This window comes from Dama dama, chromosome 20 (assembly GCF_033118175.1).
Source record: "Dama dama isolate Ldn47 chromosome 20, ASM3311817v1, whole genome shotgun sequence".
NCBI classification, from domain to species: domain Eukaryota; kingdom Metazoa; phylum Chordata; class Mammalia; order Artiodactyla; family Cervidae; genus Dama; species Dama dama.
The window spans coordinates 106,322,817-106,339,737 of NC_083700.1; the positions used below are offsets into that span (position 1 = coordinate 106,322,817).

Sequence of the window (16,921 nt, forward strand, 5' to 3'; positions counted from 1 at the left end):
AAGGCCCTTGACGGAGGCCCAAGATGCAGAGTAAGGGCCCCCCCCCCCCATACTGAAAGGTCAGCAATCTGGTGACCCAAAGTTTCCTTTACAGCCTCCTACAGGGTTCTGGTTCCTGGCCCAGCGGCACCTGGGTCCTATCTGGGGGGCAACCTATTAAGTCAGGTTCTCTAAGAGCAGGAATATCTGACTTCTTCCTGCCCACTGCCTGGGCCACTCTGAGAAAGTACCAAACTGTGCCTGCTCTCTTCCTGGCTGGACAACTGGAGGAATTTGCCTCCACCACCCAGCAGGTGGGTCCCTGGCTCCTAGGAGTGAGGCTCAGAGAAGTGCTAGGCACAAAAGGTCAAGGTAAGGGGAAGAATTCATCCACTGTGGAGGAGAAACACAAGAAACAGTGGTGGGACTTACCAAGAACTGTTTATTGCTCTGTGATTCTCTCTGGAAGCTGTTCACAAGACCCACGACGGCCAAGGGCCGGGTGTGCATCTCAACTGGCTAGATCCATGTGCCCACCTCCTGATCCGTATAAACTGGGCACTCAGGGCCCAAAGACAGGCTTCTGGCAAACTGGCTAAATCCCAACAAGGAGAAATGATGCTGCAGATCACTTCCACCTCCCCAAATCCCATGTCCTAGATAATCAAGGAAAACCTGCCCTGGTCCCTCATGTCTGACTGAGGACCCAGGAGCACCGAGGCTCTGCAGAAGGCAGGAACCCAGCACCAGAAGGCACCCGTCCCTCCCCAGAATAGACTCTGGCCCCAAGGTGCACTCTGCCCACGCGGCAGGAAGACTGAAGCAGGGAGCCGAGCCTGAGGACGCCCAGGGTTTCCAATGTGTCCTGCTGGTCCTGCTGCATGTGCCGGGGCCTTAGCAGCTGAGGCCCTCACAGATGCTTCTGGAAGACCCGGTGCAGGCTCTGGGCCAGGACGTCAGTCTCCTCGTAGCCTTCGCAGCTTTGCTGCCAGCTCTCGGGCACCTGTTCCATGCCATAGTAGGCGCCAGCGATGGCCCCGGCCATGGTGGCAATGGTGTCCGTGTCCCCACCGAGAGAGATGGAATAGATGAGAGTCCTTTGGAGGCTGTTGAAGGCAGAGGGGATCTCGGGGTCGGGATCCATGCAGCGCAGGAAGCAATAGATGGCGGTGGGCACAGATTCAAAGGCGGCAATGCCGTTCCCTGTGGGGAGGCCACAATATGGGAACTTGACCCCTACTCCTGGGCCCCATGGTGTCCCCAAGTTTCCTGCCACTTGTCACAAGTCAACCCTCTCGGCTTCAAGTTGGGCTGGGATTAAGATCACAGCCTGGGTTTAAACCTCGGCTTGCCCACCTATTGACTGTGTGCTTCCTGTATCTTGGCTTTAGCTCCGTGTGCAGAGAGGGAATAAAGTTAGGAACTTTAGCAGGGCTGGTGTGAGGGTGAAACGAAATCCTAGAGATAAAGCACTCTGCACAGTGCCCAAAACACAGTAAAAATGCTGTATGAATAAACATCAGTTATCACCATTAGCCGTAAAAACAACTAGCGGCCAGCTGCCATTTCTGGATGTTGCAGGTTGAGGGTACTGTTGCCCTAAAGAAGGTGCTGTGCCCACAGCCTGCCAAGGACCCTCCAGAGTATGGTGCTCCTGTTACGGCAGCCCCAGCAAAAGTGTATTAGTGGCAGGAGTGACTCTAGGCACCCCTCCCATTCCATCCACGAGCCCAGGACTAACCCTGAAGGGTGATGGGTCGGGGGCAGGGGGCTACCCACCTAGCTGGGACACCACCTCCTCTCTGGTCACTGAGTCCTGGTCTAGAAGCTCCCCGATCTTCTTCAGTCGGCTGGAGTACGGATGCTCCTCCATGCCCAACCTGTGGATGGGGGCGAGGTTGCAGGGAGGTCGGAGCCGGCAGGGGAGAGCCGGCAGGATGGGGAGGGTGGGGCAGGGATGTGGTCAGGCTGACACCCAGGCACAGATGCCAGGGCAAGAAGCGGGAAGGGCTGGGGGGGTGCCGGCTGGTTTGTTCTCTGGGACCCAGAGAGCCCTGAAGCACAGCCCAGGCAAAGGGCTCCTCCCACCCCTCCTTAGGACCTGCAATTAAAGAAGGAAGGTTTCAAAGACTTCCCAGGTGGTCCAGTGGCTAAGATTCCGCACTCCCAATGCAGGGGGCCTGGGCTCAATCCATGGTCAGGGAACTAGATCCCACATGCCGTTAACTAAGAGTTCAGGTGCTGCAACTAAAGATCCCGCATGCTGCGAGGAAGATCGAAGATCCCTCATGCTGCCACTAAGACCTGGCGCATATAATATTATTAACATTAATATTCAAATTAATACTTAATATTAAGTTAATACTTAATAGAAACATCTGTATTCATTAAATATGTATTAAATAAGTAGTGACATGTATTAAATAAGTAGTAATACATATTTAATAAATACATATTTTAAAAAAGAAGGCTTCCGCTTGAGGCAATGCCATCCCACCAGCATACACATGCACAAGACACGCGCCCCCCAGCCCGCCTACTCACTCCCGGGCATCCAGCATGGCCTGGGCATCACTCTCCAGCTCTTCCATGTGGCCCAGGAGCTGTTGGAGGAAGTGCTCGCTGGACGACTCACCCTGCAAGGCTAGGTGCACAGCCAGGGCCTGCAGGATGGCACCGTTGTAACCCAGGGAGGAGGCGTGTGTCAGCTGAGCCGAGAGCCGGGCAAACTAGGGCATAGGCAAGGGAGGCGAAGACCTGTGGTCACGGCACCCAGGCGGCGGAGGAGGGAGGGAGGGACGAGAGGGCCCAGGAGCCAACCTGCCCGGACTATACCTTCTGCACATCCTGGACGCTGCTATAGGCTAGGGAGATGCCAGCCACCCGCATGGCACCCCCGTTGCCGTAGGAACCTTTGCCATTAAACTGGGCGCGGGCAGGCTCAAAGACATCCCGGCATTTGGGGCTTAGGAGCTTCCTGAAGACAGTGATCACTCCAGCACCGTAACCCCGGTCAGGGTCCTTCTTGTACTCCTGAGCAAACCTAGGGGCGAGAAGGCCACAGGATCACAATTTAAGAGATGCCTGCCATGGCTGGGAGAGAAGAAACCTGGCTGGTTTGGGGGAAGAGAGGAATCCTGGAGCTGTCACTTCTAGTTTGGGAAGCTGCAGCGGCCCAACAGACGGTGTCCTGCCGCGGGGTCTGGGGGAGGGTGTCCTGGCATGCACGGACATTGCTGCGCTGGTCGAGGGGTGCGATAACGCTGCCCACCTGATTGGCCTCACCCTGGGACCGCTGCCCTCACCTGTGAGCCATGTCCACCTCGTCGAAGGCCTCCTTGGCCAGCAGGGACTGCACCAGCGCCCTGGCCATGGCTGTGTCATCTGTGTAGCACAGTGCTTCTGCAGGGACAGGGCGGGGGACAGAGATGGAGCTGCAGGGCTCAAGGGTGGCGGTTCGGCCTGCTGCTTGTGCTTTTTATCTACTACTCCCAGAAGGCCTCCAGTCAGCCTCTCACTCCCATCCGGTTTCCTGGGCTCTCACCCCTGGGATTTTCGGCAGTTCCATAATCTGAGATGGTCACATGTCCTGCTGATTTGCCATCTCTCGTGTCTTCCCTACCCTCCAACCTGGCCTATATGTGCCGCCAGAAAATTCTTCCTAAGAGTAGAGCATCCCTTTCCTCATCACACTCTCCTGCTCAGATGGCTGGCTCTCGCCTTCAGGATGAGGTCCAAATTCACTGCCATGGCCATCTGAAGCCTTTCCTTCCTTACCCATCTTATATCCTGCTGTTCCCCTCCACCTCCTCAGAACCAGTCCTGGAGCCTGGGTTACGTCCTTCCCAGCTAGGGCTGCTCATCTCCCTCCACCTGCCTCCTTTCCTTCCTCTAGGTGCCCGGGTCTTCTGCCCTGGCACTTGGAACACACATCACTGGTTTTGGCAGCTTCTCAGGCTATAAGCCAGCTAGGGACAAGGACTTGCATTTATCTGAAGAAGACACAGCTGTAGAGAGCAAAGCACACTTCCTAATGAACCCCTTCTTATTCCTCACATCTGACACCTGCCCTCAGCCCCCAGCCCCACCCTGCTCTGTGTATCCAAAGCCCCAACCTTGCCCTCTCTTTCCCGTTCACTCTCAGGAGGCCCCCACTCTCTACTTTACCAGCAGGAGAGGCCTACAGGCTCCTACCTGCAGCCACACTCTCTAGTCTCCCCTCAGAGGGACTGAGTCTCTTCTGCAGTCTACCCCCAGCGTAGTTCCGGGGGCACCTTGCCTTTCCTTTGTCTCCTCAACCTCTCCCTCTGTGATGCAGCAGAACCCGGTCTCCATTCAACTGGTCCCTGGCACCCAGTTTCCCCCCAGGGAACCACTCCTCTCCTACTCCCAGCCCAGATGATAGGAGATGGAGCCAATGCCACCTCCAGCCCAGCCAAAAGCACATCCCGTGCCCTGGTTCAGGGATGAACGGATGACCTAAGCCAGGCCACTGAGACCATCAGAGACTTCTGCTGGGGCTTCTGCAAAGAGGAACTTCCTCTGCTAGAGACGCTGAACTAGGAGCTGCTGAGGGCTACCCCATGGGAAGGGTCTGCCAGACTGAAGCCCACCCAGAAGAACGCAGATCTGAATCAGGAGAGGGACCAAGTCTTGAGGACTCCTTTTCCATTCCCTCCTGAACCCACTGAAATATAACTTCCGGGGTTCAATCTTCTACTGACAATGCTTTCCTAAATCTAGACTTCCCCTTGCTTAACTTCTCTGTAGCCTTACATTAGTAACCAGTGCCTTCATCTTGAAATTGCTGAGTTTTATTGTTACACACCTCCCCTGCTTCTCCTCCAATAAACTTTTCCCTTCTTTAGCTCTTTTTCTTTCTCCAGGTTTCTGGGTGTGGCTCCTTTTTCTTACTGTTCTACGTGATCTCCCAGAAGAACCGTCCTCAGCCGTGACACTGCACTGAGTTCTGAGTGAGGAGTTGACTGCACAGGGGAGGGAGAGGCTCAGCGAACAGAGCTTTACGGGCAAAGGGACCGCAGTGCATGCAAAGGAGCTAGAGAAGGCACGAAGTGCCAAGAAGCGCAGCGCAGAAAGCCATGCCAAGGGCGCTATAAGATGGAACCGGAACCGCAGGCGAGGGCAAGCTAAGTAGGGTACGTTAAGGAGTGTGGCTCTGTCCTAAGGGTAATGGACAACTACTGCAGAGATTCAGGCGCGGGGAGGCCTCCATAAGATCTGTTCTCAGAAGTGCACTCCAGCTGCGTGGAGACGGACTGCAGGCGCAATGTTCTCAGAGACTACGGTAAAACGGGTGAAACTGGCAGAGGTGTTAAGTACTGGAGTAGGCGCAATCTAGGCGTGGCGTGCACGGCTGAGAGGACTGTGTAGCCGTGCCCCGAGACGGCGAACGTTCGGGGCGAGATATGTGAACACGGGGCTCGGATCCTGGACACGTTGAGTCCGAGGTATCCCCGCGTCGTGCAGATCGGGCCCCTCCGGCCGCGATCCCCTCCCCGCCCGAGTCCCTCGCCGAGCCCCCGAGGCCCGCGGCGCCCGGCCCCGCCCACCTGTCCGCGCGCTCCCGGGCGAGCCGGGGTCCGGCTCCAAATCCTGGACCTGACGCAGGACTGACGTCAGGTCGACGGTGTCGCGCGCCTCGTAGACGGCGCCCACGCAGTCCCCGAGCAGTGCGCCCGCCAGGCAGCCTCGGAAGCGGGAGAGGGAACGAGCCGCCCCAGCCCCTCCGCAGCCCGCCGCCGTCATAGCTGCCGCCGCCGCCGCCGCCGCCATCCGCGCGGACTCCCCGCCACTTCCGGCGCCGCGGGCGCGCGCCCCCACTGCGCGGCGTGCCCGGCCCCACAGCGCCGCCCCGCGGCCCGGAGTCGCGTCGCCCCCCGCGGGAGACCAGGGGCGGTCCCGCAGCCCTGGTCAGATAGGGCCCGGCCTGTGTCTTAGCAGTAGTAGTCTGTCTTTAGCGCGCATTTCCCCGACTTGTAAGGGCTTCCCTGCTGCCTCAGATCTTAAAGAATCCACCTGCATTCTTTACCATCTGATCGGGAAGATCCCCTGGAGAAGGAAATGGTAACCCACGCCAGTATTCTTGCCTGGAGAATTCCATGGACAGAGGAGTGTGTGTGTGTGTGTGTGTGTCTGGAGAATTCTATGGACAGAGGAGTGTGTGTGTGTGTGTGTGTGTGTGTGTGTGTGTGTGTAAAATTCCATGGACAGAGGAGTGTGTGTGTGTGTGTATTAGTCGCTCAGTCGTGTCCGAATCTTTGTGACCCCGTGAACTGTAGCCTGCCAGGCTCCTCTGTCCAAGGGATTCTCCAGGCAAGAATACTGAAGTGGATTGCCATTCCCTTCTCCAGAGAAGTTGCTTTCCGCGAACAACTTAACAGAGGAGCCTGGTGGGCTACAATTCATGCGTTTGCAAAGAGTCGGACACGGCTGAGCAACTGACACTTTCACTTTTCCCCGGAGTTGTAAAGGGGAGTTGTAAAGGGTGTCACAGCCGGCTGGTCGGCCACTGAAGGGTCCTGGAGAGCTGGGCACTGAGCCAGACCTTTGGGTCACTGCCCCCCCTTCCCCGCATGGTTGGCCAGCGGTCTGCTGGTGGCCCTTACTCAGGCCTGGGTACCCACCTCCAAGCCCTCCCCGTCACCCTAGGCCCCTCTGGGCCTCCTCTAGGTATGGAGGGGGGCAGAGCTGGTTAGAGGTCACACCGCTGGAGTCCAAGGGTGCTGGCTTTAGAGATGGTGTTTCCCATCTTTGCTCCTCCACGCACAGGAGGGTCAAGAGCCCTCTCCCCCACTGGCTACGTGCAGGGGAAGCAGAGAACCCTCTGGACTGAGAACCCCGACCTTTATTAGATTCATTCTCTCCGCTCCCCCCATCCCCTTCCATTTTCAACCAGCCTTCCTCTCCTCCCTCAGCCCCCTGCCTAGGCCAGCTCCAGCTGGCAGGTTTTGAGTGGACTCAGGGTGCGGTTTGTGGTTCGGGTGAAGGTGTCCACCTCGGGCACAAACTTCTCGGCAGGCACGGTCAGCTTCCGACGGGTGTCCATGCACTTGGTGTCCAACAGCATGGAGTTGGCCTTGCAGGCGATGTCAGCCTGCAGCTGGGCCAGATGCTTGTACAGGGCGTCCAGAGCGTCCCTGGGGAGCAGGGATTAACAGCCCACTGCCCCCAGCGTGAGGCTGAGAACTCAGGGCTGACTGAGCTCACCAGCGGTGAGCCAGGAAGCCAGCAGGGAAGCTGGCAGGCAGCCAGGGGCCCCAATGGTGGGCAGTATCTCCCCGACCCTCCTGCCCGCTCCCCAGACCTACTGTGCCTGAGCAAGCTTCTGCTTCAGGGTGGCAATGGTTGCCTCTAACTGGTGAACCTCGTCGGTGAGGCCGTACTGTGCCTGGAGGCAGAGGGGCAGGTGGGGAGTCCCAGGTCAGCCATACTAGACTCCTGCCCCTGGGCCCGGGGGTGAGGGGGGGGGGGTCGCCGTACGCCAGCACCCCTGCTCCACGAGGGGGTGAGTCATCCTGAGGAACCTTAGCAGGAGGCCAGTGCCCCTCCGGGGTGCCCTCGAACCTGGTCCCTGCAGAGTTCCACGTTGGGCCGGTAGGTCCTGGCCTCTAGGCGGGTGTGGCACAGCTTCAGGTTCTGTAACTTTCTGCGTAGGTCCTCCTCCAGGTGCCGGATGTCCTGCTGCAGCTCGGCAATCTCCTCCAAGGTCTGCGGGGACAGAGCGTCCCGTCTCCACCTGGCCACCCAGTCCAGGGCTTCCTGGCAGGGCTCATCTCACGGCCGGAAGTCCGTGCCCCAGGAGGCCACGCGGAGAAGGCTCACATTCTTCTCTTGCCACTTGAGCTCACTGTACAGTTTCTCCATCTCCCTCAGCCGCTTCCTGAAGGCGAATTCCGTGGCAACCCTCTGGGCTTCCAGTTCGTTGTTGGTCTGAGGACAGGAAGGAGGCAGGGAATATGCTCTGGCCACCTGAGGGTGTCGCTCAGGTGTGGGGAGGGATGCCATAAGACAGGGACCGAAAGACAAGGGCTTGTGAGTGCCCGCTGGGGCCAGCTCTTAGCCATGGAGGATCGAGGTGGTTGTGGGGGGTTCACCTCGGCAATAGTGAGGGCGATGGCCTCCCTCAGCTCGATGGCCCTTTTCATCTCAGCCTCGCCCCGGTCCTTGTTGAACCGACTGAAGTCATCCCACTGCTGGAGTGTGGTGGAGCTGCAGGCGGCAGGAAATAGTAAGAGCATGGCCTCTGCGGGGAGGAAGGGAGAGGGAGTGAAACGTCCTTCTTACCCGCTGGGGACACGTGTGGGATTGATCTTCAGAGAGATGTTCGGGGACGTGAGGTTGAGAGAGAGGCAGCCTCTGTCAATGTCCAGGGTCTCCATTTTGCCACGATGGTCAGAGTTGAGCTGCTGTCGGGCTTCCTGCAGGAGGCTGGGGGGCGGAAGAGACTGGACCAGTGAACCATCCCTCCAAGGCAGCCCCAGAACACAGCCCCCCACCCTGGTACTGAAGGGACAGGGAGGGATGGGAAAGCTGAGGTGACAGAGGAGCTGCTGCTGCAGTTGAGATAAAGACAGGCACAGCTGGATGATCCCCCTACAGACAAAATTAGGGGACTCAAATGCTTGTACACACCCACAGGGCACACTCAGATAGCTACACCCACATGGCTCACGGGCCCAGAAAGTCAGGGATGATGGCAAATGGACTCATCCCTCATGTTTCCAATCAATAGATAACGGCTGCCAAGAGCAGTGTCACAAGAAGTATTCTGAGACCATGTCCAGGTGGTGCAAAAAGTGCTACGATCAGCGAGTGAGTGGTTTCTGGTGTGGGCACAGCAAGGGCAGAAGGCAGCCTGAGAACCAGTGATTAGTTACCCATGATACACAGGTTCTGAGTTGAAAACAGCCTCCCAGGGCAGGGGAACATGAGAATGCCGTGTCTTTCTCTTACAAGAGCTTCTCAAAGGCCTGGCTGATCTTCTGTTGCAAGGCCTTCTTGGTGGCCTCAATGACCTCCACCTCTTTATGTAGCTCCTCCTCCACGGGGTCCTTCACCACATCAATGTCCCGCCGACTCTCCCTCAGGGTCAGGCATTCAATGGCCACATCCAGAGGCAGGTTCTTGGCCTGCAGGTTTTGCTCCGCTGACTCTTTCATCTAGAAGAGAGGGGGCACAGGGGACTGGTGGGGCCATCCCGCTGGGAAGCAGCTCTCATTGCCGCTTTAGCCAAGGGGCCAGGGGGTGACTCAGATGGACAAGCCACCAAATACCCAGACCCGAAAGAGGGGAAGGAGAGGGGGTTGTCGTTGAGCAGGGTCTCCTGGCACCCTGCCCTGGCTCCCTGCCTGTGCCAGGGCGTCGATCTCAGCATCTAAATCCGTCAGACACTTGTCCAGCATCTCCTTCCATCGGTTGACAGTATCGATCCTCTCTGCCAGCCGCGTCCTATTATCATGCTCATCCCAAATGGTCTGGAAGAGACAGACACAGATAAAGAGGCTGTTGGGGGCTGGGAGCTACCCCTTTGCCACCCAGCTGGGCTCCGGACCCCCAACCTGGTTGTTGGTCTCGTTACGGAGGACCCGGGCCTCCTGGCGGATCTGGTGTGAGGCATCTCGCTGGCGCTCGGCGTTGGTGGACAACAGGTAGCTGTTGGTTTGCCAGTCCGGCAACCGGAAGCGTGGGCTGGGCTTGACGCTCAGCGTGGCCATGGTGCAGGTGCTGAGGGGTCAGGCCCCCAGGCCAATTCCAGGACACCTAACTCTGCGGGAGGGGACAAACAAGGCGGCAGGAGACCACTCAGGAGAGCCTCTCCTGGACTGCAGCCCCTCTAAAGAACATGCTCCTGTCCATTCTGCTTCAATTCCCTTCCTTCTGGAAGCCTGCTTGGGAACAGCTCTCCCTACATTCAACTTTGTTTGAGGCATTAACTAAGTTTCCTCCCACCCATCCACCCACAGACACAAACTGTGGCACACTTACCTTACTGGGGCACCTTCACCCTGAAGCAGGTGAAAGGGGATAATGGGGTCTCTCTGGGTGTATATGTTAGACCAAGTGCTTAGTAGGGCTGGCAGAGAGGGTGGTTAGCAGGAATCGTTGTTGTTTAGCAGGAATTGTTGCTGTTTAGCCGCTAAGTCTGGTCTGAATCTTTGCAACCCCATGGACTTTAGCCCTTAGTCCGTGGGGTTTCCCAGGCAAGAATGTTGGAGTGGGTTGCCATTTCCTTCTCCAGGGGATCTTCCCGACCCAGGAATTGAACTTGCCTCTCCTGCACTGGAAGGCTGATTCTTTACGGCTGAACCACCAGGGAAGCCCTAGTGTTAGTCGCTCAGTCATGTCCCACTCTTTGCGACCCCATGGACTGTAGCCCGCCAGGATGTTCTATCCATGGAATTCTCCAGACAAGAATACTGGAGTGGGCAGCCATTCCCTCTCCAGGGGATCTTCCCCACCCAGGCGCCAAACTCGGCGTCTCCTGCATTCGGGCGGATTCTTTACCGTCTGAGCCGCCCAGGGAAGCCCTGGGTAGCAGGAAAAATATACCTAATCCAATTTCCACCCCTACTTGCAGTAACCAAGTCCTGTGGATTTTCTTTTCTTTCCCTGCTGTAGGTTTGGGACAAGATCCTGAGGGATCGAAGAGAAGGAGCCCTGTTCTCCGTCTGGAAAAGACAGGCTAATTTCGCCGGGGGCTACAAGTTGGCTCTAGGGAATTGGGGGTGGGGGCGCTGGTCCCCTCCCCACCTCGCCGTCACGTTCCCTCTCTCCGCCCTCTACTGGAGGCGGAGGAGGAGACGGGGGCAGTGAGGGATGCCCACTGGGAGGAGCCGGGCTCTGTCCGGTTCCCACCCCAACCCCTCCCGTCCTCTTCCAGGATAGTCATCTTTAGTTTGTATTACTACCCCGGCACGAAGAAAGGAGCGGGAGGGAGTTCGGCCCTGGTGTGATCACCCCGCCCCCGCCAGCCCGGTCCCCTGGTCCCCTCACCTCCTTCCCCGCTCGCACTTCCGCCTCCCTTGGCCAGCTCCTCTGTTAAGCGCCCCCGGTTGCTATGCACCCCGGTTGCTATGCACCCCGGTTGCTAGGCAACCGCGCGCCGTTCGGCTCCGCCCGCCTGTTTAGCTTGGCCACCGCCCGGCGGCGACTGCGGCTTTGGGGCCCAGAGGCCTTCCGGGTAGGAAAGGGCCGGCGGCTGGGCTGGTGCTGCGGGAGGTACAGCGAGGAGGGGCAGGGCGTCAGGATACGGCGCTCACTTCATTGACAGGTTAACCGTTTTTATTTTGATAAAGGTCACCCACCAACATGGCAAAGAAAAAAAAAAAGTACCAAAGTCATCCTCAGGCTCACTCCCCAGTAGGTATCCTTCCAGAATGTGTATATATTTAACACTATTTACACACGTTCTTTTGATCCTGCCTTTCCCAACAATTTCATCATCTGCTTGACGTCATAAAAGGAATGATCATCGTATTTGGAGAGAGCACGTCCCCGGGAGAGGTCACTGAGGTTTTGGAAGTAGCAATGCTCACAATTCAACCATTTCTTTAAAAAGGAGAAGGGGGAAAAAAATTCAACCGTGCCAGTACCGTTTTAGACACTGGAAAATGTTGATCGTTAAAACTAATAGGTGAGGCAGGCATTACCCCCATTTTCGCCAGCTACTCGAGTCTGGCGAGGATGGAAAATTTGGTCCTCAGGTCTATCTTCTCTCAGTTACTACTCCACACTGCCTCTAGTGGTGGCGCTGGGCACGAGGGTGGCAGGGATGCCAGCCTCAGCTTGCCGGCCGGCTACTCTTCGGAGAGCTAGATCCTAGGAGGTGGGTGCTCTGACCACCACCGTCTTACGGGCGAGGAAACAGGTTCAGAGAAGTGAGGAACCCTGTGCCCAGCGTCACATGACTAAGTGGTAGAGCCCGGATCCAAACTCAGGCCGTCTGCTCCAGAGGCTAAGTTCAGGTGTGATAGATGGAGGATAAGAGAGGAGCCCAACCGGGCTCCTCAGTTTTAAAACAGCAGTGAGTGACCGGGGTGCGGTTGGTGGGGAACCGCTTCACAGAGAGAAGAGAGGTTAGAGAACCCAGGGCTTGGTAGGCAAGGGGATGATGAGGTTCGTTTTTGAGTAGTTTGAGGTGATTGTCGTGGATCCGATACTGCAGTCTAGCAGACAGAAATGTGGGTCTGGAACTCTGCAGAGACAGGTTGGAAACATTTCCAAGACTTCTTTAATCACAAAAATTTTTTTCCACAGAATATTTTCTACACTCTAATACATGGCTCATAAGCCAGACATGCATGGAAATTTGTGATATAGCTCTTTATACTAGGATTAATGAAGACAGAAAAATATAAACCCCTGGACAAATTAATTGTTAGAGAAAATGATCGGATCTTGGCATAGATATTTGGAAACGTAACCCGAAGAAGTAAACAAATATGGGAGAATGGTGGTGGCTTTGGCGCGTATCTCTGACTGTGGTGGCCTTGATGCTCATGACTCCTGAGGCTTCGGCACATCCTGACCAGGGAAAGAAGGTGTTAGAAGAAAAGGTCAGACAGCTGATGGACTGGACTAAGAGAGAGAGGGTGATGAGAATGAATACTACCACGTTCAACCATTTTGTATTAGAAAAGCCAAGAAATTATTCTGTTATTGCAGTGTTTACTGCTCTCCAGAGGTTTAGATCATGTGAGCCATGCAGACTTGCTGTTGAAGAATTTCAGATCTTGGCAGGTTCCTGGCAATTCTCCAGTGAATTCAGCAACAAGGTATTTTTTGCTATGCTGGATTTTGATGAAAGCCCTGAGGTCTTTGAAACGCTCCAGGTGAAGGGAGGTCCAGTTGTCCTCCATTTTCCTGCTAAAAGTAAATTCACAGCAGATGACATTTATAATTTCCAAGTAAGGGACATCTCTGTGCACCACATGTTCACATGGGTAGGCGAGAGAACTGGGAGATGGATGGTCAATTTCAGAACCAGACAGCCTATACATTGTTACTATCCCTTCAAGTTAGGGATATCATTGACTCTCATCGGTGGACTTGTGTATGTATAGAAATGGAATAGGACATTTATTTTTAGCAAAAATTTTTGGGCAGTTTTAGCTCTGTGTTTTGTGTTCTTGATGTTATCTGGTGGAATGTGGATTCACATACAAGGAGCCCCGTTCGCTGAAAGCAGAACTCACACAGGACAGACACATTATATTCATGACATGTATATCTTTCAGTATGTAGCAGAAATGTCCATCATTTCTCTGTTTTATGTGTGCCTCACCCTGGGAATGATGCTCTTAAATACAGCTGCCACCTCTCGTATGAACATTGTGAGGAGGAAGATCATGTCCGTGACTGGTGTGTGTCTAGTTGTCATCTTCTTCAGTTGGCTGCTTTCTCTCTTCAGACTTAAGGATCGTTTCTATCCATACAGAATTCTCATGAATTAAAAAGGATCCTAGAGATGTTAAACAAGGAAGCAAGAAACTCTTTTTTTTAAATGTGAAGACAAAAACATGAAGCGGAAGAATATGAACTCATAACTTCTTTAAGTGATTGAGATATAGTCTTGGTGCTTGGTCATAACAAGCTGTTTTTTTTTTTTTTTTTCCCCTCAAAATCTGTTATGGTATGTATCTTCTCTATTCTTCTCAATTTTCTCCTCCCAGTAAATGTCATATATTACCTTACTTAGTGAATTCCAATGACTAAGACCCTCAGAGTGTATACTTCTTCTCAAAAGAGGACCATGTTTAAAAGTCCCTCAATTAATACTTTGTCAGTTGATCTCATTCTAATATGAAAAATATCGTGATAAGGTATCCATCCCCACATCTAGTTACTGAAGTTATACCTGTATTACCTTTCTTGGAGGTGTGTATTTGCACAACTTACTTAGTGTGTTGTTCCCTGAGCCTTATCTTTCTTTTTTCTTTTTTTAATCACAACATTATTTATAATAGCAAAAAATTGGCAACAAGTTAAAGGCTAACCATGGGAGTCTGGATAAACAATGTTTTAACCATAGTATAGAATATTATCATGTAGACATTAAAAAAGCTTTTCTAGTTTTCAGCAAGGACCTTCTGTACGGCACAGGGAGCTCTGCTCAATATGACGTGGCGGCCTGGCTGGCAGGGGAGTTTGGGGGAAAATAGATACATGTACGTGCATGGCTGAATCCCTTTGCTGTCTGCCTGAAACTACCACAGCATTGTTAATCAGTTATATTCTAATATAAAAGTTAAAAAAATTTAAAGATCTTTGTAGTTCTAATTACATGAAAACATATTAACTGAAAAAAGGTTACAAAGCAATAACAATATATCCCACATATATAAATGCTATAGCTATCCCTCTGCATGTATAGAAAAATAGACTGAAAGAAAAAACACAAAATATATTTATACATTTGAATAGAAAATTTATTGTTTTCATTTTCCAAGTGTTTTCTTTTTCTATCAGGGGAAAAAAAAATAAATCTTAAGGACAGTTGTCACTTGCTGTCAAATTGAGGGTAGTCTTTCTCTGGTGGTTTAGTCGCTAAGTCACGTCCGACTCTTGGAACCCCATGGACTGTAGCCCGCCAGGCTCCTCTGTCCATGGGATTCTCCAGGCAAGAATACTGGAGTGGGTTGCCATTTCCTTCTCCCTTATCTTTCTTTAGAGTGCAGAGGCAGATTACTTGGTTCTCCATCTCCCAAATCTTTCCTACTGAAATACGTTATTTTTTTTTTTTTTGAAATACGTTATTGTGCTTCTTGATGGTTGTAGATGTTACAAACTAATGAAATACTGGATTATTTCTCCATGATTATTAATTACTTTTTAACTGGAAAGGGTTCAGGTAAATTATTTTCATTTTTCTTTTAAGAGGACAATTTCTAACAAAATAGTAGTTCCTGTTTCAGTCTTGATGTGAGGTTGTTTTCGATTAAATTTAAATCCAAGGGAAAAATAAAGACAATTCAGAGGATGAATGATGATTTTATTCATCCTTTTCTGTTCGGAGGCATGCTAAAATATCAGGTTATTTCCAATATGCAGAAAATGTAAAATGTAACATCTTAAAAGTGGTTCTATTTCAGCCTTTTTACCCTCTTAAGTGGAAAAACAAAGTACAAATTTGGAGATCCCCCTCCCCCACTGTTTAACTGTTTACCGTTTTTCTATTTTATATAGATAATCAAAGTTAAGTCCTAAATAGTTTATTAATCTTGGCAAATGACAGCAAAGTTGTATGTTACTATTGAACTCTCATCATCCCTCTGGAAATTTCTATTTTAGAAAAGTTAGAACTTTGTGAAAATATTTTTCAAGCAACAACAATTTAGTTACATGAGAAGATTTCTGCAGATTTTCAAACTAATACCAAAAGGGTCTTTTTTTGGAGTACAATAAATTTTCATTATACAGCAGTTTTCTTAAAAAGACTTTATTGGGGTCCTTCCCTGGTGGTCCAGTGGTTAAGAACCTGCCTTGCAATGGGAGCTATGCGGGTTCAATCCCTGACTGGGGAACTAAGATCCCACATGCTACCGGCAACTGCCAAGTCATGCCTGCCTTGAATAAGACTGGTTCAGTGATATAAATAAATAAATAAATATGAAAAAAAAAAAAAAAAGACTTTATCGTCATCGAATTCATCTTCACATTAGAGATTCCTACAGTGAGGGAACAACAACTTATTACTTATAATTTTATATTGGTGGACAGATTATTTTAGGGCAAGTAAACACATTTGAGGATTAAGTCTTGGTTTAGCATCTGTAACAATTTGAAACATATCTAAAGGGACCTCTTCCCTACATGAAACTTCTGTATATTCAAAGTATTCAGAAAATCTCTAGGCTCTTCTTCCTAGGATTTAGAAATCAGTGATGTGAAATATCAGCATTTCTAATTTTAAAATTTCCCTTGGACATGTAACTATCAGTAACTAGTATCAACTGAACAGGGCTGGGAAGTTTGCAAAAACTAAACACTGCCTAACTTTTTGCAAAGTCTTTACTCTTTTTTTTTTTAAATTTTATTATTTTTTACTTTTTTTCCCATTTATTTTTATTAGTTGGAGGAAGTCTTTACTCTTGAATTAACAGTCTTTCCCTTTCTCTACCATCCTAGGACAAGTATTGAAGGCTGATCAGATACTGAGAGTAATAAAGCTGAATTCCCTTTAAAAGTTTGATAAATTAAAAGGCAAAGGCTCGTATGTAACCTTTAGTTATACTGTGAGTCTTATGAGAAGCTGAGAGATACCCCAATAACTCCCCAGCATACAGAACTCAGTCTGACCATTTCTTGGTTACAATTCCTCTCAAATCTTTCTTCAAAGATTATAGTCTAAAAACAAGCAGGAAGACCTCTGTGGTGGTCCAGTGGTAAAGAATTCACCTTGCAATGCAGGGGATACGGGTTCAATCCTTGATTGGGGAACTAAGATCCTACAGGTCTCAGGCAACTGAGCCCACACACCACGATTGCTGAGCTCATGTGCTATAACTAGAGAGTCCACGCACCACAACAGATTCCGCATGAGGCAACGAAGATTCTGTGTTCTGCAACTAAGACCCAATGTGGCCAAATAAATACATTTTTTTATTTTAAAGAGACACTTAAAAAAAAAAATCACCAGGTTTTAGTCCAGTGGTTAATAATCTGCCTGCCAAAGCATGGGACACTGGTTCAATCCCTGTTTCGGGTAGATCCCACATGTCACTGAGTAACTAAGCCCATGTGCCACTACTGAGCCCACACTCCACAAGAGAAGCCACTGAAATCAGAAGCTCATGCAATGTAACTAGAGAAAGCCTGATCACAGCAACAAAGACCCAGTGCTGCCAATAATAATGCATTTTTAAAAGTTACAAAATAACCAGGTTGAAAAAAAAATCAGGTGATTCAGAGAAATTTGTCTCAC

General features: G+C 51.6%; 2 protein-coding genes across 4 annotated transcripts; both read right to left on the minus strand.

The window, feature by feature from the left end:
- Positions 1–401: 401 nt before the first annotated feature.
- On the minus strand, positions 402–5,781 carry ADPRS (ADP-ribosylserine hydrolase). Of its 2 annotated transcripts, none has more exons than XM_061122406.1 (6): positions 5,550–5,781; positions 3,285–3,381; positions 2,815–3,022; positions 2,524–2,582; positions 1,759–1,859; positions 402–1,182 (listed from the first exon to the last, which is right to left on the minus strand). In XM_061122406.1, exons 1-6 carry the CDS (start codon positions 5,770–5,772, stop codon positions 890–892), a joined length of 981 nt encoding a protein of 326 aa, XP_060978389.1. In that variant the 5' UTR covers positions 5,773–5,781; the 3' UTR covers positions 402–889. The 2 variants fall into 2 exon arrangements, with proteins under 2 accessions (XP_060978389.1, XP_060978388.1); XM_061122405.1 differs by having other exon boundaries at positions 2,524–2,708.
- A 1,101-nt stretch (positions 5,782–6,882) lies between these two features.
- Positions 6,883–11,057, minus strand: TEKT2 (tektin 2). 2 transcript variants are annotated; one of them, XM_061120095.1, is made up of 10 exons: positions 10,993–11,057; positions 9,558–9,765; positions 9,348–9,473; positions 8,953–9,158; positions 8,284–8,427; positions 8,094–8,208; positions 7,822–7,929; positions 7,564–7,707; positions 7,308–7,387; positions 6,883–7,136 (listed from the first exon to the last, which is right to left on the minus strand). In XM_061120095.1, the coding sequence occupies exons 2-10, from the start codon at positions 9,711–9,713 to the stop codon at positions 6,923–6,925; spliced, it is 1,293 nt and encodes a 430-aa protein (XP_060976078.1). In that variant the 5' UTR covers positions 9,714–9,765; positions 10,993–11,057; the 3' UTR covers positions 6,883–6,922. The 2 variants fall into 2 exon arrangements, with proteins under 2 accessions (XP_060976078.1, XP_060976077.1); XM_061120094.1 differs by lacking the exon at positions 10,993–11,057 and adding an exon at positions 9,985–10,312.
- Between the last annotated feature and the right edge of the window lie 5,864 nt (positions 11,058–16,921).

Bases quoted from the DNA above. Each gene is read 5' to 3' on its own strand.
- TEKT2 (XM_061120095.1), bottom strand. From the start codon at position 9,713: ATGGCCACGCTGAGCGTCAAGCCCAGCCCACGCTTCCGGTTGCCGGAC. The intron at 7,930-8,093 runs GTGAACCCCCCA...TCCTGTCCTCAG, and splicing joins TCGCCCTCACTATTGCCGAG to ACCAACAACGAACTGGAAGC. The intron at 7,708-7,821 runs GTGAGCCTTCTC...CTGTCCCCGCAG, and splicing joins TCAAGTGGCAAGAGAAGAAT to ACCTTGGAGGAGATTGCCGA.
- ADPRS (XM_061122405.1), bottom strand. From the start codon at position 5,772: ATGGCGGCGGCGGCGGCGGCGGCAGCTATGACGGCGGCGGGCTGCGGA. The intron at 2,709-2,814 runs GTATAGTCCGGG...CCTATGCCCTAG, and splicing joins GCGTCCAGGATGTGCAGAAG to TTTGCCCGGCTCTCGGCTCA. The intron at 1,860-2,523 runs GTGAGTAGGCGG...CCCCATCCACAG, and splicing joins GCCATGCTGGATGCCCGGGA to GTTGGGCATGGAGGAGCATC.